The sequence below is a fragment of the Oncorhynchus kisutch genome, linkage group LG17 (assembly GCF_002021735.2).
Source record: "Oncorhynchus kisutch isolate 150728-3 linkage group LG17, Okis_V2, whole genome shotgun sequence".
Lineage (NCBI taxonomy): Eukaryota > Metazoa > Chordata > Actinopteri > Salmoniformes > Salmonidae > Oncorhynchus > Oncorhynchus kisutch.
The window spans coordinates 50,493,643-50,519,626 of NC_034190.2; the positions used below are offsets into that span (position 1 = coordinate 50,493,643).

At 45.6% G+C, this 25,984-nt stretch overlaps 2 protein-coding genes across 2 annotated transcripts; both read right to left on the minus strand.

Annotated features, from left to right (window-relative positions):
* Positions 1-836: 836 nt before the first annotated feature.
* arih2 (ariadne homolog 2 (Drosophila)) lies at positions 837-10,502 on the minus strand. The gene is made up of 15 exons (XM_020506078.2): positions 10,363-10,502; positions 8,694-9,114; positions 8,248-8,315; positions 8,064-8,136; positions 7,727-7,868; positions 7,322-7,443; positions 6,337-6,446; positions 6,072-6,189; positions 5,880-5,930; positions 5,697-5,718; positions 5,376-5,527; positions 3,209-3,352; positions 2,899-2,967; positions 1,515-1,631; positions 837-1,289 (listed from the first exon to the last, which is right to left on the minus strand). The coding sequence occupies exons 2-15, from the start codon at positions 8,931-8,933 to the stop codon at positions 1,218-1,220; spliced, it is 1,500 nt and encodes a 499-aa protein (XP_020361667.1). The 5' UTR covers positions 8,934-9,114; positions 10,363-10,502; the 3' UTR covers positions 837-1,217.
* A 1,722-nt stretch (positions 10,503-12,224) lies between these two features.
* On the minus strand, positions 12,225-23,956 carry xpc (xeroderma pigmentosum, complementation group C). The gene is made up of 14 exons (XM_020506079.2): positions 23,628-23,956; positions 20,029-20,292; positions 19,780-19,879; positions 19,515-19,599; positions 19,161-19,318; positions 18,866-18,986; positions 18,471-18,560; positions 17,582-18,382; positions 17,343-17,503; positions 16,987-17,068; positions 14,701-14,832; positions 14,426-14,595; positions 13,893-13,986; positions 12,225-13,641 (listed from the first exon to the last, which is right to left on the minus strand). The coding sequence occupies exons 1-14, from the start codon at positions 23,728-23,730 to the stop codon at positions 13,309-13,311; spliced, it is 2,694 nt and encodes an 897-aa protein (XP_020361668.1). The 5' UTR covers positions 23,731-23,956; the 3' UTR covers positions 12,225-13,308.
* Positions 23,957-25,984: the final 2,028 nt, after the last annotated feature.

A 25,984-nucleotide genomic window follows, 5' to 3' on the forward strand; every position in this document is an offset into this window, starting at 1 on the left:
CTGGATCTCCAACACCACTTCCAGCAGCTTCTGGTCACCCATCCAGGGACCAACTCTGCTTAGCTTCCAAGGTAAACCAGCAGTGGCGTGCAAGGTGAAATGCTGCTGGCATAAGTCACACGTCATTTCCGGGACAGGTACTAACTCTCCCATACGCTGGAAAAACCTTGGTGTTGATTTCTGTCATCCCCTATTTAAGTATTAGGACCGCCCACTAGTAAAGTGGCACACATAAAAGGAGACAGCATTACAGCAGTTATTAATATAGCTGGCACACCATGGGGCCTATATTTGGGCCTAGCAGGCTGACCTGAATAAGCAACGACTACACTGCAGCTCTTATTTAGAGGCCGTGTCAAAAATAATGCATTGTGGAGTCCTGTTTGTGTTTAACGGTCAGAGGTTGTCACAACATTAACACGTCTGAAGTGTTCAGTAGGGCTGCCTGTCTAAATGCAGCCACATTCAGTTTTATATATGTATTTTTTTACTAAATGGTCTTTGGCCAATAAAATAAGCTCAGATGTGGTGAAAACTACAATTAGAGTTACGGGGGGGGAATACCAGAATTGGGCTGCCTGTCGAACAAAGTCTGACCTGTATCTGAGTAGCATGAAAGTCCTAAAGTTGTGTGTATACTGATTGAGCATGAAGGTGAACTGATAAAAAGATCTGACTGGAAGATCAGAGTCAACCCATTGACAACCACATAGCTGGTGATCCTAGCATGGGTGCCAGTTCCTTTCTGCTCTCACGGGTATTATCCTTCAGGTGTGATTATGAACACAAAAGACTACATCTGGTTTAAAAACTCAGTAACCATTTCTGTACAACCGTTGAAAATTACAGCATTTCTTTAATGTTTTTGATTTTTTTTTTACGAACTATCAATTTACAGAAAAAGGTGAACAATGTGAGAAGAAAAAAAAAGAACAAACAGGTAGAGGGATGGTGGGAGAATTAAGGTTTCTTTTTTTGGGCGGAGTGTTAAAGCATGTTTGTGTGTGTACGCATGCCCTCTCATTTCATGTTTAGTGTGTTTGAATGTGGCGTTCCTGACATCTAAATTGGAGGGATACAGCCACACCATTCTGGGACCCTGTAGCAGACACAAAGAGCGCTTAACAAGGGAGGGATGAGTGTGCGGAGCCGTAGACAAAGGGATGGAAAGTGAAGGAAGCAGGGAGCTGCTGGTGCTTGGCAGTAGTCTGGAGACTTCAGGTGTCGTGGAAATCCTTCAGCAGCGTGCGTCTCCTCTGCTCAGCAATGTGCATCTGATTCTCCAGATCCTGAAAGAGAGCGAGTGGAAGAATTTCAATTGTTCAGTGTCTAAAACTAATACAGTGCCTAGGGACGTACATATTTCAGGGGTCCTTTGATTTCCCAAGGCGTGCCATTAACCTGCAATTCCCGTGCTCCCGGCCAATGGAAGCCTTAATCTGGAAACTTTAAATATCCATATACACCCCCCCCCCCCCCCCCCTTCTCATACACATCTTCCCCCTGTTCCTTACCCCTCTGTCATTAGCACTCAGCTCCCCCTCGCTCCCACTCTCGTAGCTGTCTGCTCGCTCCACCTTCCAGGACAGGTTCTCAATCTCCGCTTCCAGCTGGGCTTGCTGGTATTCAAACTGAATAGGACAAAATGCATTCATTAGGCTACTTGGTCATTATAGACAGCGTGTTTATTTTTTTAAAGTTAAATTAGCAACTTGCAGCACCCTCCCTGTAAATGAATCTCATCAATTTGAGTCAATGGCATCTTTGCGGACTGCAAACATCATTGAGTGAATGATTCTATAACCCCCTTGCAAATGTAATTAGCAGAATGTGCTTTGTAAAAAAAAAAAAAAAAAGTTTGTTGTCAGTAGCTTATGCCTGCCGATGCCATAACCCCACTGCCATCATGGGGCACTGTTCACAACGTCGACATCAGCAAACCGCTCACCCACACGACACCATACACGTTGTCTGCGGTTGCGAGGCCGGTTGGACCTACTGCCAAATTCTCTAAAATGACACTGGAGGTGGCTTATGGTAGAGAAATTACCATTCAATTCTGGCAACAGCTCTGGTGGGCATTCCTGCAGTCAGCATGCAAATTGTACACTTCTCAAAGTATCTGCATGTTTTAGAGTGGCCTTTTGTCCCTAGCACAAGGTGCACCTGTGTAATGCCGCCATTGAATCAGCTTCTTGATATGCCACACCGGTCAGGTTGATGATTGTTGGCAAAGGAGAAATGCTCACTTACAAGGATTCAAACAAATGTGCACAAAATGAGAAATAAGCTTTGTGCATATGGACAATTTCTTTGATCTTTTATTTCAGCTCATAACACTTTACATGTTGACTTTATATTTTTGTTCAATGTATATTAATGGAATGCAGTAGTGTAAAGTATTTAAAAATACTACTTAAGTATTTATATTTTGGATAACTTTTACATCACTGAACAAAATGTACTTTTTATTCTATACATTGTCCCGACACCCAAAAGCACTCGTTACATGTTGAATGGAAAACAGTCCAATTGACACTTATCAAGAGAACATATCTGGTCATCCCTACTGCCTCTGATCTGACTCACTAAACACACATGCTTCAATTGTAAATGTCTGAGTGTTGGTGACTCTGGCTTTCCTTAATACAAGGAATTTGAAAATATGTTTCACTTTTGATACTGAAGTATACATTGTAGCAATTACATTTACTTTTGATTCTTAAGTATATTTAAAAATCAAAATAGTGTTAATTTTACCGAAGTAGTATTTTGTCCTGGGTGGCTTTCACGAGAGTAATTTTCTATTCAGGTATCTTTACTTTTACTCAAGACAGTTGGGTCCTTTCCCCCCCACCGCAGACAGAATGTGGTAGCTTATACTAGACAGACACTCACCAGTTTTTTACGCGGACCAGACTCCATGTAGTAGGCGTAGGGGTAAGTATACTGCAGAGTGTAGCGACACTGTGGGACAGGCAGATTAGAGATCAGCACGACTTGCCATTGGTTCAAGGAGCAGTGTAGTGCAGTAGGTCAAATAAGTAACCTGATAACCGTTTCACACCATTATGCCGAGCGGAACCAAACTGCGCCGGATCAGATTTACACACTTGGTTTGGCACCTCTCAGGTAACAATAAAGTTGTGTGAAAAGCCCTATACGTGTTAATGTGTGCGTTTGGTCCTTTTGCGTGGGAACGTAGTACCTTGGCCAGGAGCTTAGCAGCGTTCTGCATGTACTGCCAGTCTATCCAGGTGCCCAGGTTGTTCATCACCCGCTCTTGGATCTTCTCCTGGATCCGCTGGTACGTCTGAGCCTCCAGCTGGAGACTCTTATTGTGGTTCTCCCACTGAACACAAACACACAATCAGGACTGGAGAAAGAGTCAGAACAGACACATTCAAGAAACACACTTCTGGGTGACTCTGACAAAGATCTGTGTTCATTTGACATGGTGTCTTTGCTTCTATAACACTCAAGAGTTGAACATGAGCGCTATTTGACACACAGCTATTTGACACTGTGCAGCCGTATTCATTGATCTGGCCATCACCACATCGGCAGCCTTGGTTTCTCAAATGATTGCCTCGCCTGGTTCACCAACTACTTCTCTGATAGAGTTCAGTGTGTCAAATCGGAGGGTCTACTGTCCGGACCTCTGGCAGTCTCTGGGGGTGGCACAGGGTTCAATTCTTGGACCGACTCTCTTCTCTGGATACATCAATGAGGTCGCTCTTGCTGCTGGTGAGTCTCTGATCCACCTCTACGCAGACGACACCATTCTGTATACTTCCGGCCCTTCTTTGGACACTGTGTTAACAACCCTCCAGGCAAGCTTCAATGCCATACAACTCTCCTTCCGTGGCCTCCAATTGCTCTTAAATACAAGTAAAACTAAATGCATGCTCTTCAACCGATCGCTACCTGCACCTACCCGCCTGTCCAACATCACTACTCTGGACGGCTCTGACTTAGAATACGTGGACAACTACAAATACTTAGGTGTCTGGTTAGACTGTAAACTCTCCTTCCAGACCCATATCAAACATCTCCAATCCAAAGTTAAATCTAGAATTGGCTTCCTATTTCGCAACAAAGCATCCTTCACTCATGCTGCCAAACATACCCTTGTAAAACTGACCATCCTACCAATCCTCGACTTTGGCGATGTCATTTACAAAATAGCCTCCAATACCCTACTCAACAAATTGGATGCAGTCTATCACAGTGCAATCTGTTTTATCACCAAAGCCCCATATACTACCCACCATTGCGACCTGTACGCTCTCGTTGGCTGGCCCTCGCTTCATACTCGTCGCCAAACCCACTGGCTCCATGTCATCTACAAGACCCTGCTAGGTAAAGTCCCCCCTTATCTCAGCTCGCTGATCACCATAGCATCTCCCACCTGTAGCACACGCTCCAGCAGGTATATCTCTCTAGTCACCCCCAAAACCAATTCTTTCTTTGGCCGCCTCTCCTTCCAGTTCTCTGCTGCCAATGACTGGAACGAACTACAAACATCTCTGAAACTGGAAACACTTATCTCCCTCACTAGCTTTAAGCACCAACTGTCAGAGGAGCTCACAGATTACTGCACCTGTACATAGCCCACCTATAATTTAGCCCAAACAACTCTTTCCCAACTGTATTTAATTTTTATTTATTTATTTATTTTGCTCCTTTGCACCCCATTATTTTTATTTCTACTTTGCACATTCTTCCATTGCAAAACTACCATTCCAGTGTTTTACTTGCTATATTGTATTTACTTTGCCATCATGGCCTTTTTTGCCTTTACCTCCCTTCTCACCACATTTGCTCACATTGTATATAGACTTGTTTATACTGTATTATTGACTGTATGTCTGTTTTACTCCATGTGTAACTCTGTGTCGTTGTATCTGTCGAACTGCTTTGCTTTATCTTGGCCAGGTCGCAATTGTAAATGAGAACTTGTTATCAACTTGCCTACCTGGTTAAATAAAGGTAAAATAAATAAATAAATAAACATGACAGTTGCCATAATCTAAAAGTACCAGAGATGGACATGCAGACTACTTCTGTGGAAGTTAGCGTGACTGAGGAACATGTGTACTATCCATTAAAGTGCACCACATGTATAAATATATTGATTTGTCCATTTCTAATGTATGGCTCTGGTTGACATCACGTGCTGAAAGCAGTGTAATGCTACGAGGAAGACAAACCACCTGATTGACACTTACTCTGGCAATGCATAGGTGTTTGATGTAGTTCATGTCACATGACACAACTGAAAGCTTCACTGAATTCCATACAAAACTCAGTGTGCACAGAAGTTAAGTACCCGTCAGTGATGGAATCATGTTAGTGTTTCGTAGTCATCTCACCCTCTCAAAGTAGAAAAGGTATTTCTTGAGGGCCTCTCTGGCCTGTGCCTGCTGGCTCTGGTTGACGATGTCTGGGTTCTCCTTATAGCGACTGCACTCATAGTACTCACTGCCATGGGTCTTCCAGTCCCCCAGACACATCCAGCAGAAGTCTACACACATACAGATGACATTAACGGAAAAAACAAGGTGAGCTCAATGTCAAATGGGTTGCATACGGCTTGAGCCCATTAAAATCAGCAGAACGTTGGGGGGTAAATTGATGGGTAAAAAAGGCTCATTTGGTGTTGAGCTGTAAGAAGCCGTGTAACAGATACACACCGTGTTTGCACTTGGAGCATTGCTGAAACAGAGGGGAAACACAATGTCAGACACTTAAAAAAGAAGCTGAAGTAAAAGTAGACCTTCGTAGAAAAGGTCCAGAGATTTAAAGAAAACTAATGCGAACGACAATGTGCTGATCGCCAGCACAACCCAGATGATGCAGATTCCATTACCACTCACCATGTGATTACAGCCTCCGTTCTTCTCAATGCAGATATTGCACTTGGGACACTGGGGGGGGGGGAAGAGAGAGAGAAGGAAATAAAGGGGGGGGGGGGGGGTCATTCGACATTACAGACAAAAAGCAAAGGAGAACATTGGAAAACCACACCTAATTTCATTGTGTGCGCGCGAGTGTGTGGCCCGTCTCACATCTTTAGTGTGGGCACTGATGTAGTTGGCCGTCTCGGAATCGTCTGCACATTTGGTCAGCCACCTTCGGACAGTCGGGCAGTCTGTTGGGGCGTGGTACATGGCCCGGCATTTGAAACTGAGACAGTAGAGATAAATAGTTATAAGGGCATCCGCAGGGAGTCAAATGACATGATCATATGGTTATCTGACATGATACACATGACTCTAAGAACTTGTGTACTGATCTGGGTGTAAGAGTTGTATGTGCTGGCGTCGGTCTTACCAGAAGACCTCATTGCAGTGGATGCACTGTACTCTGCGGGCCCGTGGCTCCTGCACTTGGATGACGATGGGACAGTCTGCCCCTGGACACAGCTGCAACTGGAAGTGGCTCTGAAGAGAGAGAGGCTTGTTCAGTCCAGTCTATCAACAGGTCTATGGACCATTCCAATGCGTCAAGTGTCCTTGGTCAGAACTAAACTTAATTTATACTCAGTCCGACTCTGAAGACCGCTGATGCGCCTGTCGGTTTCCTTGTCACAGAGACTTTTAAAAAAGGCTCACCTTTCAGCTTCTACATTTCTCAAAGAAAGCACTGCTTTAATTGTCACATTTACAAATGTAAACAGGCTATTTTTAACACCACATTGCCTTGGAAATAATGATTTTGTAACACGTTCACTTTAATGAACCAAAGTCAGCTACAGTCAAAATGTTAACAAGCTAGCAAACCAAAATACCACTCGGTAGCTCATTTTGGTCGCCTGGCTTGCTGGACTGACATCCTTCAAATATTTTAACAGATGGGTTGATGGATATTAAAAGAGCAGGTACGCTATTTGGACCATCCAGGCTGCTGATGTCATGCAAACACTTTTTGCGTTTATATAATTTCTCATGACGTTACTGCAGACATATCACCGTCTACAGATGTAGTTAGACCCACTGTAAACCAGCCAAGACACCGGGCCTTACCGACAGCTACAGAGACCTTCAATAGCTAGGCAGGTCCTGACAAATATGCACACTGGCTGAAAGACTGACATTAAGAGGCCGATAGTTTCCTTTTATTAACAGTATGCTGGCAGTGCAATTTCACCGTTTGCTGTTCAAGAACGAAAGCTGCAGGGAGAAACAGAAAGGCAAAGATGGACGACCAATAGAAAGCGAGGACAGACAGACCAATAGGAAGCGGGGACAGACAGCCCAATAGGAAGCGCCGACAAGCAGCCAGACAGACCACCAGAAGGACAGGCTGAGACACGTACCTCCACATAGTCCCTGAAGAGGTAGCGTCTATATTTGTCCTTCAGCTCCTCACCAGACAGCAGCGAGAGCACAAAGTCTTCTGGCATTTGGAGGGAACAGTCCTGAGCCATACAGGAGATGCCTGCACACAGAAAGACCAGCCATTTAAAATATTTTAAACATACACAAAAAATATCTGGAGAAACACATGGATTTCAAATTCATATATATTTTTTTATACGAGACAAATTTAAAATAAAAACATCCAAGGTATAGACATCGCAATATGATTGCAAGTAAAGGCTATCAAATAATTGTCACCGGGGTTCATCTTCAAAGCCTTTCATGTCACTATTCTGAAAGGAACAAGCTGCTGACTACTGAACACACTGACAGGTCACATCAGGCCTAGCAGCACTGCTTACCCACTCCCATCCCATCTTTGACAAGTACAGTGCAATGCTGCTCCCAGCATCCTTTGCAGAAGGAGTGCTGACAGGGCAGCGCGAGCAGGGTGTCCCTCCGAACCAGCTGCAGACACACCCCACACTGGAGGGACTGAGGCGTCTGAGGACCGAAAGAAAACATCACACACACGATAGTCAAATGGTGGCCCAATGGCCAAATCTGGTCAGTGACAGTTCAGACCACCTACACAACTAGAACATAGAGTCCCTGTACCTATCCAGACAGAACCTTGAACTTCACCCAAATACATTACAAACAGACTCCATATACAAAGAGAGCACTCTTAGTACTTACGGGAACTGATCTGCAGGTGCTGCTGGGCTGGACCTGGGCGTCAGACAGCAACTGAGATGAACTTGATTTGTATCTAAAAAAGGCAAAACCAGGGCACCAGAAGTCATATTCGAACCCGTTTATCAGAATATTTGCATAGTGTATGAAAATATGAGTGAGTAGGACTGAACTTGTGTGTGTTTACCTGTCTAGTATTTGTGCCACTTGCCAGTGAAAGTGCACAAGGACCAGTTTGGCTACAGCAGGTAAAACCTGTCCAGAGAGAGGACAGAGAGAAGAATGGTTATGAACACAACTGTTCTCAGGAGGCAGAAGCAGACCATTCAAGTACTTTCATTGATTACTTCTTTAAACTGATAACTACTGAGACTGGAAAGATAGGCACCTCATAACTAGATATCAGACCATATCTGTGGCACGGTCATATGATATTTCGGTTCCCCATTCAATTTAGGTTAACACACAGCAGCCCCCCCCCCCCATGAGAATGAATGTATGGCCCCTAACCCAACTCAGATATTTTCACACCCCTACTAGTTACAGTTAAGATTGAGGTTATGTAATTGACCCTAGATGTGGTTAATGGTAAAAATCTACCTCAATTACCCCTAAAACTAGCACAAAACAAACCTTCAGGATGGCGGCAATACTGTTGACCTCGTCGCAGAGCACCTTCTGACTCTCCCTGTAGTCGAGGCAGGTGAACTGGTACTCCTCTGGGTCGAACGAGTCGGACCCCTGCTGCTCCATGTCTCCGGCCACGCCTTCATAGTAGTCGGCTATGTCCCCCTGGTCGTCGTCGTCCCCCCCGTCATCATCCTCAGAGTTGACCCCGAGGTCATCCTCATTGGTGTTCATGTCCACAGACATTCCCCGGCAGAGACGCCCTCACTCTCTGGGACTGGCTCTCTGGCCGTCGGAACCACCTGGGGTACTACAGAGCCCAGAGAGAACGGCTCCACAAACTAGCCCAACACCGCTCAGCAGCAGCGGAAGAAGCAGAAGAAGTTACACTCCCCGTCTTTCATGAGGAACCGTCGAGGTGGATGCTCTGTAAGGAGACAAATAACTTGAGGATAAGGAGGAGGGGGGGGGAATATAAAATGGTTCAGAAAAAAAATAAACTTTCCAATGGTGGAGTCTGAGGATATTTATATGGACAAGTTGTATGATACAGAAGAATGGGTCAGGGACACTGTGTGATGTTCATTTGTCTGAACTCTGGTCAATGGAACTAGTGCGCCATTAAGTCAAGGTGTCTCTGCACTAGACAGAAAGGTCTGCGCCAATACCCAGCCACTTGTGCGATTCATTGATTAGAGATCGACCAAAACTTGTCCAACCAAAGCTTCAGAAAGATCGGGAAAGCACAGATATCTCCCATTACCCGTGGGACTTTCCTTTCTTCTAGTTGTACATTAGACAAACAATATGATAACACGTGTGGGATACAAAGCACGGGAAGCGGCTTAATGCAGCGGTTTAAAGGATTACATGACGATGTTTTCCCCTACTGACAAGGCGCTAGGACAGTAGGCACAGGAGCAGCCGCGTGACATACCATCTAGTCCTAATAAGAAAAACGTGAATATTCAGCCACCTAGAGTGACTTCTTGCATTCCCCCCAAAAGAATATCTCCACGTAGTGGGCGGTGTGGCGATTATCGGTCTATTTCGGATGTCTGCTCCTGTCCTACGGTTTGTGATGGACTTTGTGGCATGAACATAAAGCCATGGATCACCGCAGTAGGCAGCCAGGAGTTTGATATGTGACTTGCAATATTGACCTGTCCCCCAGGTCAGTGCTAGACGCTTGTTTGCATTCCTTACATGCTATAAATAGGGACTTATGCATATACGATATCATAGACGTAGTTAGGTGTGTAATACATCAAATGAGGTGGGTTCTGGCCGAATACACAAACATGACTGGCTCGTAGCTGGGTTTGCCTAGCCAATTTCCCAGCGTTAACGTTTGGCGAGCTAACGTTAGTTAACATAGCTAGCAATAAAGTAGAGGTTACCACAATAGCAGTTTACCAAATAATTATTTTAATAATCAATAAAATACGCTATCCTAGACATAGGCAACGTAGATCAACAGCGGTGCCATTGTTCCACCCCGGAATTCACCAGAACTGATACATAACGAGTCGCTGATCCCTCTAGCCGCCGCATCTCTCACACGCTAACCCGGGGATTGGCATGTAAACAAGGCCGTCTGTGGATCGTTAACAAACTAACTTAACTTATCGTTGGCATAACGCTTCCACACCAAGTACTGAAGTCTTTACTTTACCTTCCAGGCCGACTTGGGTCGCCTTGCAAATGAAGCCAAAAGTGGATTTAAGTACCAGGACCAATTCTGAAAAACTCGCCAGCTAAGTGGAAGACAGAAAGTAAATTAATATTCAAAAATTGCGTCACTTCCGTGTCTCCATCGATGACACCCATTGGATAGTTATATTATTCAAGGCGGGGACCCAAACCAAGGGGATTCGATTAATCAGGCTCGGGCGCCGGGTTAGACATGTTTTACACCGGGTGAAAGTTGATCGCATTCGTTTTGGAACCGGGCGCATGAGCCATGTGCCCCGGTCATAACCAACGGCGAAATTGGCTGAAAACAAGTCACTAAATTAACCACGTGGAATAATGTGTAGGATTCTGTATTTTCACATGCAAAAACCGCTTTATCTACCTTCCCAATGAAAATTCAAACATATCTTTTATGAAAAATATATGGCCTGGCTGACAACATGACCGAGCGACGCAGATTACTGTTCATTTGAGAAAGGCGCTCCTCCCTCACCACTTTTGCCCGTTCACATCACGGGCCATAGACCGGTGCCCCGCAGTTTAGCATAATCGAATCTGCCCACTGTAATAGAAGTTTCTAGGGAATTAACAAATAATCTACATTTTAATTATTTGTTCATTTCTAATACCAAGAAATTCTTCTAACAATTAGTAGGAATCCAGACACAATGATTCAAGGTTTTAAGAACTGGCTCTGGCCAGACACTGCATCAACAGTACATGAACAAAAGTAATGACATGGAAAAAATACATGCCTACATGTGGGACACAATGACATAAAATCAGTCGGGTTTAAAGAACTTATGAAAGAAATCAACAACACTCTCGTGACTATTTTCTCTGAGAGGCTGGGAATATATTTATAGCTCTGATGCCTTAATAATCCTGAGGGTGCATTCTTGGCTGTGGCTCACTGACTGTCTGTCCTTGGATCGTGTTCTTCTTAACATTTCTATTGCCGGATTGCAACCAACTGAAAGTTACATACACCGCCACCTACTGTACTGGAGTGTGAGGCCGGTTACAGCATCCATATTCTGCCTATTTGTCTTATCGCAAATCAAATTTTATTGGTCACATACATATATTTAGCAATGTTATTGCGTGTGTAGCGAAATGCTTGTGTTCCTAGCTCCAAAGTGCAGTAGTATCTAACAATTCACAACAATATAGACAAATCTAAAGTAAAATGGAATTAAGAAATACAGTATCAGTCAAAAGTTGTGAAACACCTACTCAGTCAATGATTTTTCTTTATTTTTACTATTTTCTACATTGTAGAATAATAGCGAAGACATCAAAATTATGAAATCACACATAATGGAATCATGTAGGAACCAAAAAAGAGAATAAAATAGACATTTTGGCTCGTCTGTTTCACCACGCTCTCCGCTGGGCGTTTGTTGCAGCAAACGGCGGGCGTCACAGACACTGGGACTTGGATCGCGTTGGGAATCCCTGACCTGCAGAGTAATCCTTGAGGGGGTTCAATTAATCTCGCCCGGGCTCCCGCGTAGGCGTGATTTGCACCAGGTGAAAGTTGATTGCATTCGATTTGGAACCGGGCTTGAGCCAATAGCCCCACGGCGAAGTCAGCTCAAAACAAAAATGACGTAATTAAGCATGTGTCGTAATAGAAAGCAATAGCAATGACATCTTTTGTAGGTGCCAACTCCGCCATGGTTCGTTGAACAAAGCCTATGGAAAAAACGAATGGAGTTTTTGTTTAGAATAAACGGCGAAAATAAGGTCTGTGGTAATCTTCTTCAGCTAATGTCACTTTGTGAATTTTACAATAAAGGTTCGTTGTGATATTATCTCATAGAACAAATGAAAACAAAAACGAGTTTGACATTATATTTATTTGATGGAAAAAGAGATATTTCTAGACAATGCACCGACCTGACAACATGACCAAGCGGTGCAGATTACCGTGCGATTTGAGAAGAGCTCTCCTCCCTCCCCGCTTTCGCCCGATGACATGATGGGCCATTGCCCGGTTCAACCCAAGCCAGCGTAAAATAACTCCCTCCTTGTCTCTGACAATCAGTGATTGGCTCCATTGCCTCAAGGATAAAACATACCGTTGCTATGAGACATTGTGATGATGAAATTGAGCTTGCTGTGAATGTCTGAGTGTAGTTTGGGCAGCTTGATGATGATACAAATGCATGAGTCAACACTTCTATTTGGGTCAAACTAATGAGTCGCCAAAATATCTGCTATTTATTTCCATTCTTTTAACATCACATCAACGCTGTAATATAACAACAATTCAAACATTTTTATAACAATTCTTAGAAAAATAGTTTGGATTAAAAAAAACTGTCTGCTTATACACAGTAGACAGACAACTGAGCTTCCACGTTCGTTCGTTCGCGCTCTCTCTCACACACACACACACACACACACACACACACACACACACACACACACACACACACACACACACACGTGTGTTTAGAGAGACAGGAGCGATATGAGAGTGTGGGGGGGGAAAACAGAATCAGTTTACGTCGAGGTTCCACCAACTGCAGCAGTGGAGGTTGGAGTCTGTGCCAGTGTAAAGGTGGTCACGCTGCTAGCTTAGAGAGGACCACTTCCTCCTGAGTCGGGTTTACACAGAGGCTCAAACCCAGGACCTCTGCCTTGCTAGCACACGTAACAGCAATTCTCAAGCGTCTTAACAGTCGGGCGCCACGCGAAAAGCGAGCTATTCGCTGGCGCAAGTGGGGACACTTCAGGCATGCCCATGTGCCACACTAACACCAGACTACTTTGTTGTTTTGGTCCACAGGGATTACAATGACCTACATCTCCTGTAACACAGCAGGAACCAAGAACAGATGCCTGTCGGTCTGACCTACTTCTGGCGACATGAAGAACACGACTGGATGGGCGCCAGAGAGAGTTGGGTTGGAGGATCTCATACTTTCTCAAAGGGGAAAAGGTGCTTTTCCTGGCCCCTTTTCTGCCGTTTGGATGTAGTTTTGGAGGCTCCCCCCGTGCCACTGTCCTGCTCCCCCTGTCTGTTCTGGGGCCAGGCCTGTGCCAGTGCGGCAGAAGCCGTGTTCGGCCCACCTTCCCCTTCCTCGTCAGACGATAGACCCTCTACCCCTTCCCTATCCTGGCTCTTCAGTTGGTCCAGGCCTCCTGCGGGTGTTGGGCCTTTGTTCCCATAGCGACGCTGTAGTCTCTCCCTGATCAGCAGGCTCTTCACCAGCAGAGTCCAGTTAGCCACTGCCCTCTTTTCCCGCTTCTGGAAAACACACACAAGACATATGTGAGCAAAACATGAGAAGCACTAACCTAACAAACAAGATAATGCCTGTAATAGACCATAGTTAATTTTTTGAATATTTTTTATTATCCATAAAGATATGATTAATTGCAGGAATTACGTATTTATTCAACTGTACAATACCCAGTGGCAGTTGAAAAAAAGATGTGCAAAAGAAGTGGCAAAACAGAGGCTTTTAAACAAACACATTCAGACACACTACAACTCCCCTCTTTCTCCTTTTGTCTCTGTATCTCTTGGTCTTCTGCCCAGGCTGCTCTCAGGATCTCCTCATGCTCCTCACACACAATGTAGCCGTCCGTTCTAGAGAAGAAACACACGGAAACAAACTACGTAACAACCAGCGCACACGCACACACAAACAATTACACAACCATACATCGGCGCGCACACACAAACAATTACACAACCATACATCGGCACACACACACAAACAATTACACAACCATACATCGGCGCGCACACACAAACAATTACACAACCATACATCGGCACACACACACAAACAATTACACAACCATACATCGGCGCGCGCACACAAACAATTACACAACCATACATCGGTGCGCACACACAAACAATTACACAACCATACATCGGCGCACGCACACAAACAATTACACAACCATACATTGAAGCGCACACACAAACAATTACACAACCATACATCGGCACACACACACATCAAACAATTACACAACCATACATCGGCACACACACACGCAAACAATGGAAAACCTACACAGCATGAGAGTAGCCACCGTGAAAGTCAAAGCCAGTGACAGCAGCTGCACAGTCCATGTCCAGCTTCTTAGCCACTCTCTGGAGGTTAGGCAGACGCAGGTGGACACAGCCAACTGGCTGCATGCAGGGCTTGAACAGGTAAACGTTGCCGAAGTCGTTACGAGGCACCTGGAGAAAACAAACATTTACTTAACTCAATTGTTTATAAAAATGCACCATACATGTGCGTGCATTAACACGCACACACACACATTCATTAGAAAGTAATCATACCCTGCCATCCACAGCTACTGGGGGCTGGTACTCCTCTGTCTGCCATTCACCAAACAGAGCCAGGTCATCTTTGTCCTTCTGCTCTGATGCCATCCTGACTTTCCGAGAGCGATTGGAAAACCCTCTCACCATCTGAGGGAGAGAGGGGTTGAGAGAACGTGCATGGGAAAGAGTGTGTGTGTGAGAGAGTGTGAGAGTGTGAGAGAGAGAGTGTGAGAGAGTGAGAGTGAGAGAGTGAGAGTGAGTGTGTGAGAGAGAGAGAGAGAGAGAGAGAGTGAGTGAGAGTGAGAGTGAGAGAGAGAGAAAGAGAGTGAGTGAGAGTGAGAGAGAGTGTGAGTGAGTGAGTGTGTGAGAGAGCGAGAGAGAGAGAGAGTGAGTGTGTGAGAGAAAGAATGAGTGTGTGTGTGTGTGTGAGTGAGAGAGAGAGGTGTGAGAGAGTGTGTGTGTGAGAGAGAGAGTGTGTGAGAGAGAGAGTGTGTGTGTGTGAGAGAGAGAGAGTGGGTGTGAGAGAGAGTGGGTGTGAGAGAGAGTGGGTGTGAGAGAGTGTGTGTGTGAGAGAGAGTGTGTGTGTGAGAGAGAGTGTGTGTGTGAGAGAGAGTGTGTGTGTGAGAGAGTGGGTGTGAGAGAGAGTGGGTGTGAGAGAGAGTGGGTGTGAGAGAGAGAGTGTGTGTGTGTGTGTGAGAGAGAGTGTGTGTGTGTGTGTGAGAGAGAGAGTGAGTGAGACTCATCTCTTCAGTGGGTCATATGATTGAGTGTAGTCTGGCCCAGGAGTGGGAAGGTGAACGGAAAGGCTCTGGAGCAACGAACCGCCCTTGCTGTCTCTGCCTGGCCGGTTCCCCTCTTTCCACTGGGATTCTCTGCCTCTAACCCTATTACAGGGGCTGAGTCACTGGCTTGCTGGGGCTCTCTCATGCCGTCCCTGGAGGGGGTGCATCACCTGAGTGGGTTGATTCACTGTTGTGGTCATCCTGTCTGGGTTGGCGCCCCCCCCTTGGGTTGTGCCGTGGCGGAGATCTTTGTGGGCTATACTCAGCCTTGTCTCAGGATGGTAAGTTGGTGGTTGAAGATATCCCTCTAGTGGTGGGGGGGCTGTGCTTTGGCAAAATGGGTGGGGTTATATCCTTCCTGTTTGGCCCTGTCCGGGGGTGTCCTCGGATGGGGCCACAGTGTCTCCTGACCCCTCCTGTCTCAGCCTCCAGTATTTATGCTGCAGTAGTTTATGTGTCGGGGGGCTGGGGTCAGTTTGTTATATCTGGAGTACTTCTCCTGTCCTATTCGGTGTCCTGTGTGAATCTAAGTGTGCGTTCTCTAATTCTCTCCTTCTTTCTTTCTCTCTCTCTCGGAGGACCTGAGCCCTAGGACCATGCCCCAGGACTACCTGACATGATGACTCCTTGCTGTCCCCAGTCCACCTGGCCATGCTGCTGTTCCAGTTTCAACTGACCTGAGCCCTAGGACCATGCCCCAGGACTACCTGACATGATGACTCCTTGCTGTCCCCAGTCCACCTGGCCATGCTGCTGCTCCAGTTTCAACTTCCACCTGACTGTGCTGCTGCTCCAGTTTCAACTGTTCTGCCTTATTATTATTCGACCATGCTGGTCATTTATGAACATTTGAACATCTTGGCCATGTTCTGTTATAATCTCCACCCGGCACAGCCAGAAGAGGACTGGCCACCCCACATAGCCTGGTTCCTCTCTAGGTTTCTTCCTAGGTTTTGGCCTTTCTAGGGAGTTTTTCCTAGCCACCGTGCTTCTACACCTGCATTGCTTGCTGTTTGGGGTTTTAGGCTGGGTTTCTGTACAGCACTTTGAGATATCAGCTGATGTACGAAGGGCTATATAAATAAATTTGATTTGATTTTGAGTGAGTGTGAGAGAGAGTGTGAGTGAGTGTGAGAGAGAGTGTGAGTGAGTGAGAGAGAGAGTGTGAGTGAGTGAGAGAGTGTGAGAGAGTGTGAGTGAGTGAGTGAATGAATGTGTGAGAGAGAGAGAGAGAGCGAGAGTGAGTGAGTGAGAGAAAGAGTGAGTGAGTGATTGTGTGTGTGTGTGAGAGAGAGCGAGAGAGTGTGTGTGTGTGTGTGTGTGTGAGAGAGAGAGAGTGGGTGTGTGTGTGTGTGTGTGAGAGAGAGAGTGGGTGTGTGTGTGTGTGGGTGTGTGTGTGTGTGAGTGGGTGTGTGTGTGAGTGGGTGTGTGAGAGAGAGAGAGTGGGTGTGTGTGAGAGAGAGAGTGGGTGTAAGTGAGTTTTGCTATGGTGTGCCCTAAAGAACATGACCCTGCTCACCTTGCAGGGCTCCTCTCCTAGACGGACAGTGCGCGCCTCCTTCAGCCAGGTGTCTCGGGAGTGTAGCGTGTGAATACAGTCCCTGTGGAGACCCCAGACGCAAATAAGTACTACTGTATTTCTCATGGCTTTTCACGATCAAAGAAGATACATTTGTTTTGGATACCAAACAATGAGTGGTCATACCATAGTAATGCATTTACATGACCCGCCCCCAAAATAGAGCAACATTTCCATTAACTCTACTTTGAAACAAAATTATACTTTTAAACAGCTCTCTATCTGCTTCTTTGCATTCAAAATTAGTTATGAAAAATCTCAAAATGTGTAATGTCCCGGTTATGTGTGCTGCTTACCTGGAATAGACAGGCTCTCCCCTGCAGTACCCGAGGATGGCCGCTGTGGAGGGGTAGAGAGCTTCATATTTCAGTAGATGTCTCTTCAGGGCGTACAGCGGGTGGTTTTTGAACTCTGCTATCGACGTGGGCAACGGCTTGTCTAGCAACTTCGCCTGGAGCTAGAGCACCGAGAGAGGGGAGTGTCTAAATGAGAAGCTGTACAAATGAAGGCATGCGAATTTGCATCTCATTCTCACCTCTTTATCCTCCTGGACGTCCCTCTCAGATTCGGGGCCGAGGAATGGCTCCAGCGTCACCTCCCACCACTCCTCGTCCACCCGGCGCTTTCTGGTGGAGGTCATCCAGGTGGGGTCGTACTTGCTGCCCAGATCCTTCAGGTGACCGTCCCCGTCCACGGCTACCACGTAGGTCATGGGATGGGTGGCCTGCTTGGAGCACAGTTGAGGCTGCCCCACGCCCTGCAGCACTTCCACACAGACCCAGCACCCAGTCTTCTCCAGGTACACCTCCAGCCACTCGTCTGCACCCTTCCCCTCCTTCCTCTTGCCCCGCTTCATGCCCTGCTCTTCCTCCCCCTCTTCGTTTCCCTCCCAATCGTCATCCTCCTCTTCACTCTTCACTTTCTTCTTGCCTCCACTACTTATTTTCTGTGGAGCTGTACTCTTGCTCTTACTGCCTTTTACTTTCTTGGCTCGGATTGCTTTGGCCCCTCCCTCAGAGTCCTCGCTGTCTTCCTCATCCACCAGCTGGAACTCCTCCCCATCACTTGGCCCCTCCCCTTCACTGCTCTCCTCTTTGTAGCTCACCTTCGAGGCTATGCTGCGGCGCTTGGAGTTCTTGGGTTTCTGTCCCACCGACACAGCCTTTCCCGTCTCCCCTGCCTCTTTCTTTTTTGCCTTCTTCCCTCCTCTCTCGGCCTTCCCCCCTGCCGGTCTCTTGGACCCTGGGGATACCTTGGGCTCTGAGGGGCTCTCTTTTGGAGGTTTCTTCTGCGATGTACTCTTCCTAGGCGGGCTGCCTGAGTTCTTGGCCTTGCTCTGAGAAAGAGAGTTGGATCAGGTAAGGACACACAAAGAGCCTGTGAACTTCACCTTAAAGTGTGGACACGCAAACCCAATGCTGGACCTTGGCTGACGGGGGCTTCAGTGACAGGGGCTGCAGAGAGAGCACCAGTCGACAGAAGAGCTGCAACGACCTCAGCACCAATAGGAACAGCTGGAGGAAAACACAGCGGACAGAGGTCAAGGTTACGTCATGCAGGTAAGACAACGGAAACACTATATTTAAAACAGGCTTCGGTTAAGTGCCATCGAGGCAAACTGAGTTAGGCCCAATTTCTCTCTAGAGAGAACATGTCATAAGAGCCTGAACTGTTTAACCTTTGATTTAAAACGATATGGAAAATGTGGCCATCTCTCAAAAACATACCCCATTTGCAAAAGTTTTTTTTTGTGCAACGGGGGAACATGAACAACCATGTCTGCATGGTGCATTCAGTGTGCAGGATACCTGCCACTCACATGTGTCATTTCCTGGTGGTCTCTAGCGGTGAGGCTGCCGAGCCTCCTCTCCAGCAGGGCCTGTGGGTCGGGCCTCTCCTCACAGGGAAGCTCCGGGTTAAGCGTGAACGTCGCCCCAAACCTGGACAAAAATCAACCCGGATCAATTACAAAGAACAAGACGTAAACTTAACATAGCCAGGGATGATCGAATTAGTCGGGTGTCAAGAAGGGTAAACATAGTTCAGCATGCTACAAGGTATAAGCAGAAGAAGAAAAATAATTCACACAAATACATATTGAAGGCCCTCCTCACCACTTGAGCAGGCCAGAGAGGTAGTTGGTGTCAATGCGTTCCTTGGCCACCATGGTAAAGTGGGTGGGCAGCAGAGACAGGCTGATGGCCAGCAGGTCCGGTGTGCTACACAACCGGTTCCGGAACATCCCATTGGCTAGAAGACACATGAGGTGGACCTACGGGAGAGATGTTAATAAATCGGTATCGTAAGAAGGGTTCGAATGAGAAGGGAACATGTTAGGGAGAAAGAAAATGGACCACAGCCATTCTGTGATTCCCCCATCAGCAGTATCATGACAGTCTGTGAGCTAAGCCATGTGGAGGTCCTTACGGTACACGTGTGTGCGTGTGTGTGTGTGTGTGTGTGCTCACCTTGTGTGTGTCCTCCACCACATCTTTGTTGAAGCGGTTCATCATGCGTCGCAAATAGGTCTCAAACTCCGCCTTCCTCTTCTCCCTGGAGCCAGGTTGTCACGGTAAATTGACGGATGGTTCATATTTCCATTTTGGACTAAAATGAGCTAATTCTCCTACAGTCTGACTGGTCTGACTGGGTCATCTAGGACGCAGCACTTGCTTTTCCAAAGGAGCACACACAAAGACACAGACCACATGCCATCTTGCCGCCATCTCTCACCTTTTCTGCCTCTTGTGGATGATGTCTGGGGTCTCAATCTCTATCTCCACGGGCTGTGAGGGCAGGGCTGGCTCTACTGGACCTAACGGCTCAGACAGCTCTGGGGACAGACAGCAATATCACATAGTGACACACAGACAGAGCAAGGACCAGAGCCATCATAGGTCTACAAAACAGAGAACATTAATCTACACAGATATGGCCTACAAACATTGTACAAATCAAAACTAGCGTTCATTTCTTGATCACCTTCCACTTCCTCCCAGTCTTCATCCTCCTCGCTGTCCTCTTCTTCTTCTTCTTTCACAGGCTTTACTGTGTCTTTTCTGGCTCTGATAAAAGGAGGGATGAGATCAGTCTCAGGACTCATATCAGCAGACTCCTCCTTCACTGGAGTCTCGTCCTGGAAGTATTTGCTGGTGTTGGTTTCGGCTGTGTCCCCTACTATAGGTTTAGAGAGACGGGATTTGTGCATGGCTTTTCTCTGAACCTTCTCAGTTTCCTCTCCATTCTCTGATAGGGTAGAAAGGAAGATGGGTCATGATAAGATGATGAAAGTGAGAGAAAAACTTTGAATAATCCACTGATGAGTGATTCCTCACGAAACCCAGACAAAAAAAAAGACCATGATTTGGGGGATTTTCACGAAATGTAATCCATAAAATAGTGCTTTGGAGGAAGGACTGTTGACATATATTTGACATTTGTATCTAAAGGCATAATTGAGCATATTTATGACATTTTGGCCTTAAGACTCCATAGTGTTTCATCTTTAGGTGCTACGTAGCAAACATTGGTGTCATATGAAGCTTTACTGCTTGCTCTGTAAAAAATGCAACATTTTCATTCATTTATGAATATAGAACAAATATAAACATGAATATTGGAAATTTAAAAAATCTAATTTGGCAAATTTTTCTATATATTGTTGAACATTATATACTCCACTATCGAAGTTGGGTGGGATCTCTGCAGTGGTGTAAATTATTTAAGTGAAAATTCTTTAAAGTACTACTTAAGTGTTTTTCTTGGTATCTGTACTTTACTATTTACATTTGACAACTTTTACTCCACTAAATTTCTAAAGAAAATTATGTACTTTTTCCACCACTTGAGCTCTGTTACTTTTAGAGTTATGATCCAATTTGTAAGCATTACCAGACTGAACATGAAAATGGATTCAAAATGGTTGCCTTTTCTTCGGAAAATGTAACCAATCGTATAAAAAGAGCCATGACTTTAAAACTAGCAGAGATCCCACTCTAGAACTTTGATATGCCCGTAGAGTACATTACGTCCAACAATATATAGAAACATTTGCCAAATCAGTTATTTTTATATTCATGTTTACAAATAAACTCAGCAAAAAAAGAAACGTCCTCTCACTGTCATTGCATTTATTTTCAGCAAACTGAACATGTGTAAATATTGGTATGAACATAAGATTCAACAACTGATACAAACTGAACAAGTTCCACAGACATGTGACTAACAGAAATGGAATAATGTGTCCCTGAACAGAGGGTGGGGGGTGGGGGGTCAAAATCAAAATTAAACAGTCAGTATCTGGTGTGGCCACCAGCTGCATTAAGTACTGCAGCGCATCTCCTCCTCATGGACTGCACCAGATTTGCCAGTTCTTGCTGTGAGATGTTACCCCACTCTTCCACCAAGGCACTTGCAAGTTCCTGGACATTTCTGGGGGGATTGGCCCTAGCACTCACCCTCCGATCCAACAGGTCCCAGACGTGCTCAATGGGATTGATATCCAGGCTTTTCGCTGGCCATGGCAGAACACTGACATTCCTGTCTTGTAGGAAATCACACACAGAACAAGCAGTATGGCTGGTGGCATTGTCATGCTGGAGGGTCATGTCAGGATGAGCCTGCAGAAAGGGTACCACATAAGGGAGGAGGAGGTCTTCCCTGTAACGCACAGCATTGAGATTGCCTGCAATGACAACAAACTCAGTCCGATAATGCTGTGACACATCGCCTCAGACCATGACGGACCCTCCACCTCCAAATCGATCCCGCTCCAGAGTACAGGCCTCGGTGTAATGCTCATTCCTTTGATGATAAATGCGAATCCGACCATCACCCCTGGTGAGACAAAACTGCGACTCCTCAGTGGAGAGCACTTTTTGCCAGTCGTGTCTGGTCCAGCGACGGTGGGTTTGTGCCCATAGGCGATGTCTGGTGAGGACCTGCCTGACAACAGGCATACAAGCCCTCAGGCCAGCCTCTCTCAGCCTATTGCGGACAGTCTGAGCACTGATGGAGGGATTGTGCATTCCTGGTGTAACTCGGGCAGTTGTTGTTTCCATCCTGTACCTGTCCCGCAGGTGTGATGTTCGGATGTACCGATCCTGTGCAGGTGTTGTTATACGTGGTCTGCCACAGCTGTCCGTTCTGTCTCCCTGTAGCGCTGTTTTAGGCATCTCACAGTACGGACATTGCAATTTATTGCCCTGGCCACAACATGCCTAAGGCATGTTCACACAGATGAGCAGAGACCCTTGGACTCTTTCTTTTGGTATTTTTCCAGAGTCAGTAGAAAGGCCTCTTTAGTGTCCTAAGTTTTCATAATTGTGACCTTAATTGCCTACCGTCTGTAAGCTGTTAGTGTCTTAAATCGAATACTCACACCACTCCTCTCAGGATCCCTCCCCCTTGACCCATATTCTTCTACTTTCTTCACTGCCTCAGCATATGACAACTTCTGCACTAGTCTAACCCTGGAAACCTAAACCTGCCTCTCTCACACAGGACATTTCTGATCCCCAGCCCCATGGACACCCCTACAATGAACACATAACACTACTTTCCCCAATGCTACACCTTCCTTTGTCTCATGCTCTTCTGCACACTTTAACAACCGTTCCACAGGTGCATGTTCATTAATAGTTTATGGTTCATTGAACAAGCATGGGAAACATTGTTTAAACCCTTTTACAATGAAGATCTGTGAAGTTATTTGGATTTTTACAAATTATCTTTGAAAGACAGGGTCCTGAAAAAGGGACTTTTCTTTTTGCTGATATAGATATATATATATATAAAAAATCATATAAAAAGACTACTCGTATTACAGAGCAAGCTGTAAACCTTCATATGACATCTGTAGATGCTTTGTAGCTTCTACATATGAAACATTATGTAGTCTTAAAGAAATAACCAATGCAGAGTTTAATTCGGCAGAAAATCAAAACACACAATCAACTCAGATCAGTTGTAAACACGTTTTTATATGCAGACAAGACAGTTGATCCACAATGGTAACCATACAAGAGGATGCACCTGCACACAATCTGTAATAAACATGAATCTGACAGATGCTGGCCCATTGAAACGCATCAGTGACAAAGTTGAAGCAGAAGTTATGATATGAGATGCAACATCGTAACGCAGAATGGTTGTTATTCAATTATGAATAATTGTTCTCTCTTTACCATAACCCTCGTTACAACTCCAGTTCGCCATAGTCTCGCGCTATTCATCGGGGACTATCATGCTGTTTGAGGTGTAAACAGACCACACACGATCATTCTATAGTACATTATTCGAATAAGAAAGCGTTCTAAAACAGTGACGTGTGTGTCTTAACTTCGTATACTCTGTATTGTTGTACCCCCTATTATATATAACGTATACAACAAATATTATAATAATAAAAAAATAATAATAATAATTTCAACAAAAACAAATCCTGTATATAAACGTTGATAATGTAATGTTGTCACAATGTAGCCTAAATTAGCTAAATGGCAAGGTAGAACTTCTTCAACGGGCGTTTCCTATAAGTATTTGCTCATTGCTGGGTGTTGTAACTAGTTGGCTAGATTTACCTTTTTTGGCTCTTGGTCCTCCAGCTTTGCCTTTTGCAACCTTCTTCGGCTTCTTTGTGTCGGTCTTCACTGCTGTGTCTGCAGACTCTTTACGCTTGGCCATACTCGCTCGCTTCGTTCCAAATGTAATCGTGTACTTTTGTTTTAATAGTGCTGCAGACAGAATCGTGAATGACTGAGTTTACCATGCACACGTGGTGTTGTGTAATTTGGCGGAGAAACCGTGGTTATTCAACACAACTTTACGGAGCCTTTCATAATACATCCTGCGGTGATAGATTGTTATGAAGTGGTGTCCGAAAACGTCACATCCGCATCCACTTCCGCGCTGTACCCGCCATCAGTTCTCCCCAATCGTTGGCGAGCAACAGGGATGGCCTGCAGGCTACAAAAGTTCCAGATGTGTGTAGGTAGACCTATTATTTTCCCGTTCACTTAGGGGGAAATTCAGTCCTGGGTAAGGCGGTTTATTCCCTGGAACTGTTTTCCTTTTTTTTATGCACCTTTCTGCTTATTCTGACCTTTAATTTGGGCTCCTGAGTGGGGCAACGGTCTAAGTTACTGCATCTCAGTGCAAGAGGAGTCATTACAGCCCCTGGTTCGAATTCAGGCTGTAGCACATCCGGCCGTGTTTGGGAGTCCCATAGGGCGGTGCACAATTGGCCCAGCGTCGACAATTGGGCCAGGGTAGGCCGTCATTATAAATAAGAATTTGTTCAATGTAACAGTATAGCTTCAGTCCCTGTCCTCGCTCGAACCCTCTGCACAAATCAACCAGTCACTCACGCAGCAGTGTTACACAAAAGCTGCAGAGCAACCTACTTCGAGGTCTCAGAGCGAGTGAAGTCACCGACTGAAACACTATTAGCGCGCACCACCGCTAACTAGCTAGCCATTTCACATCGGCCACACCAGCAAGGTATAGGTTTGGGATGGTGATCAAAGAAATGTAGTTGTGGCTACAGATATAATATATTCTTACCTTGACCTAATTCCTTAATATTTCCCCCACCTTTAAACTGAGGAAACCATGAATAAGGTCGAGCGGGTTCCAAGTGGCAGCCAGGTCTCATAGACTAGACGTAACATAGTAAATGTAACACTCAAATTAGTATATATTACATTTGGTATGGTTACAAAAGGTCAGTGTAGCTCAATTGGTCAAGCATGGTGCTTGCAATGCCAGGGTTGTGGGTTCAATTCACCTGGGGAATCAGTATGATAATGGATGCACTCACTACTGTAAGTTGCTCTGTATAAGAGTGTCTGCTAAATGACTGAAGTATTGTGAATTTCAAGATATGAATTATGAACGTTTTACAAATTAAAGCGGGAGCCTTTTATCATTTTGCGCACCTGCCCTCAGAAAGGTTTGTGCACGGGCCTGCCCTTTCCCACAGTGAAGTATGAAATGCTGTGCCTGTATGGCCTTATAACTTATAGGGATTCAATTTGGAGATGCAAGCCAAATTGGATAACTGGCAATTAGGGTATATTTATTATATCATACTATTGTATACTATTCTCCATATTAAATCAAATCAAATTTATTTATATAGCCCTTCATACATCAGCTGATATCTCAAAGTGCTGTACAGAAACCCAGCCTAAAACCCCAAACAGCAAGCAATGCAGGTCTAGAAGCACGGTGGCTAGGAAAAACTCCCTAGAAAGGCCAAAATCTAGGAAGAAACCTAGAGAGGAACCAGGCTATGTGGGGTGGCCAGTCCTCTTCTGGCTGTGCCGGGTGGAGATTATAACAGAACATGGCCAAGATGTTCAAATGTTCATAAATGACCAGCATGGTCCAATAATAATATGGCAGAACAGTTGAAACTGGAGCAGCAGCACGGCCAGGTGGACTGGGGACAGCAAGGGGTCATCATGTCAGGTAGTCCTGAGGCATGGTCCTAGGGCTCAGGTCCTCCGAGAGAGAGAAAGAAAGAGAGAATTAGAGAGAGCACACTTAAATTCACACAGGACACCGAATAGGACAGGAGAAGTACTCCAGATATAACAAACTGACCCTAGCCCCCCGACACATAAACTACTGCAACATAAATACTGGAGGCTGAGACAGGAGGGGTCAGGAGACACTGTGGCCCCATCCGAGGACACCCCCGGACAGGGCCAAACAGGAAGGGTATAACCCCACCCACTTTGCCAAAGCACAGCCCCCACACCACTAGAGGGATATCTTCAACCACCAACTTACCATCCTGAGACAAGGCCGAGTATAGCCCACAAAGATCTCCGCCACGGCACAACCCAAGGGGGGGGGGGGGCGCCAACCCAGACAGGAAGATCACATCAGTGACTCAACCCACTCAAGTGACGCACCCCTCCCAGTCATGGTA

Bases quoted from the DNA above. Each gene is read 5' to 3' on its own strand.
- xpc (XM_020506079.2), bottom strand. From the start codon at position 23,730: ATGGCCAAGCGTAAAGAGTCTGCAGACACAGCAGTGAAGACCGACACA. The intron at 19,600-19,779 runs GTGAGAGATGGC...ACCTGGCTCCAG, and splicing joins ATCCACAAGAGGCAGAAAAG to GGAGAAGAGGAAGGCGGAGT. The intron at 14,596-14,700 runs GTATGATTACTT...TGTTTTCTCCAG, and splicing joins CAGTAGCTGTGGATGGCAGG to GTGCCTCGTAACGACTTCGG.
- arih2 (XM_020506078.2), bottom strand. From the start codon at position 8,933: ATGTCTGTGGACATGAACACCAATGAGGATGACCTCGGGGTCAACTCT. The intron at 5,719-5,879 runs GTGAGTGGTAAT...CCTCTGTTTCAG, and splicing joins ACGGAGGCTGTAATCACATG to CAATGCTCCAAGTGCAAACA. The intron at 1,632-2,898 runs GTGAGTGTCTGT...TGTCCTATTCAG, and splicing joins CTGGTCCGCGTAAAAAACTG to TTTGAATACCAGCAAGCCCA.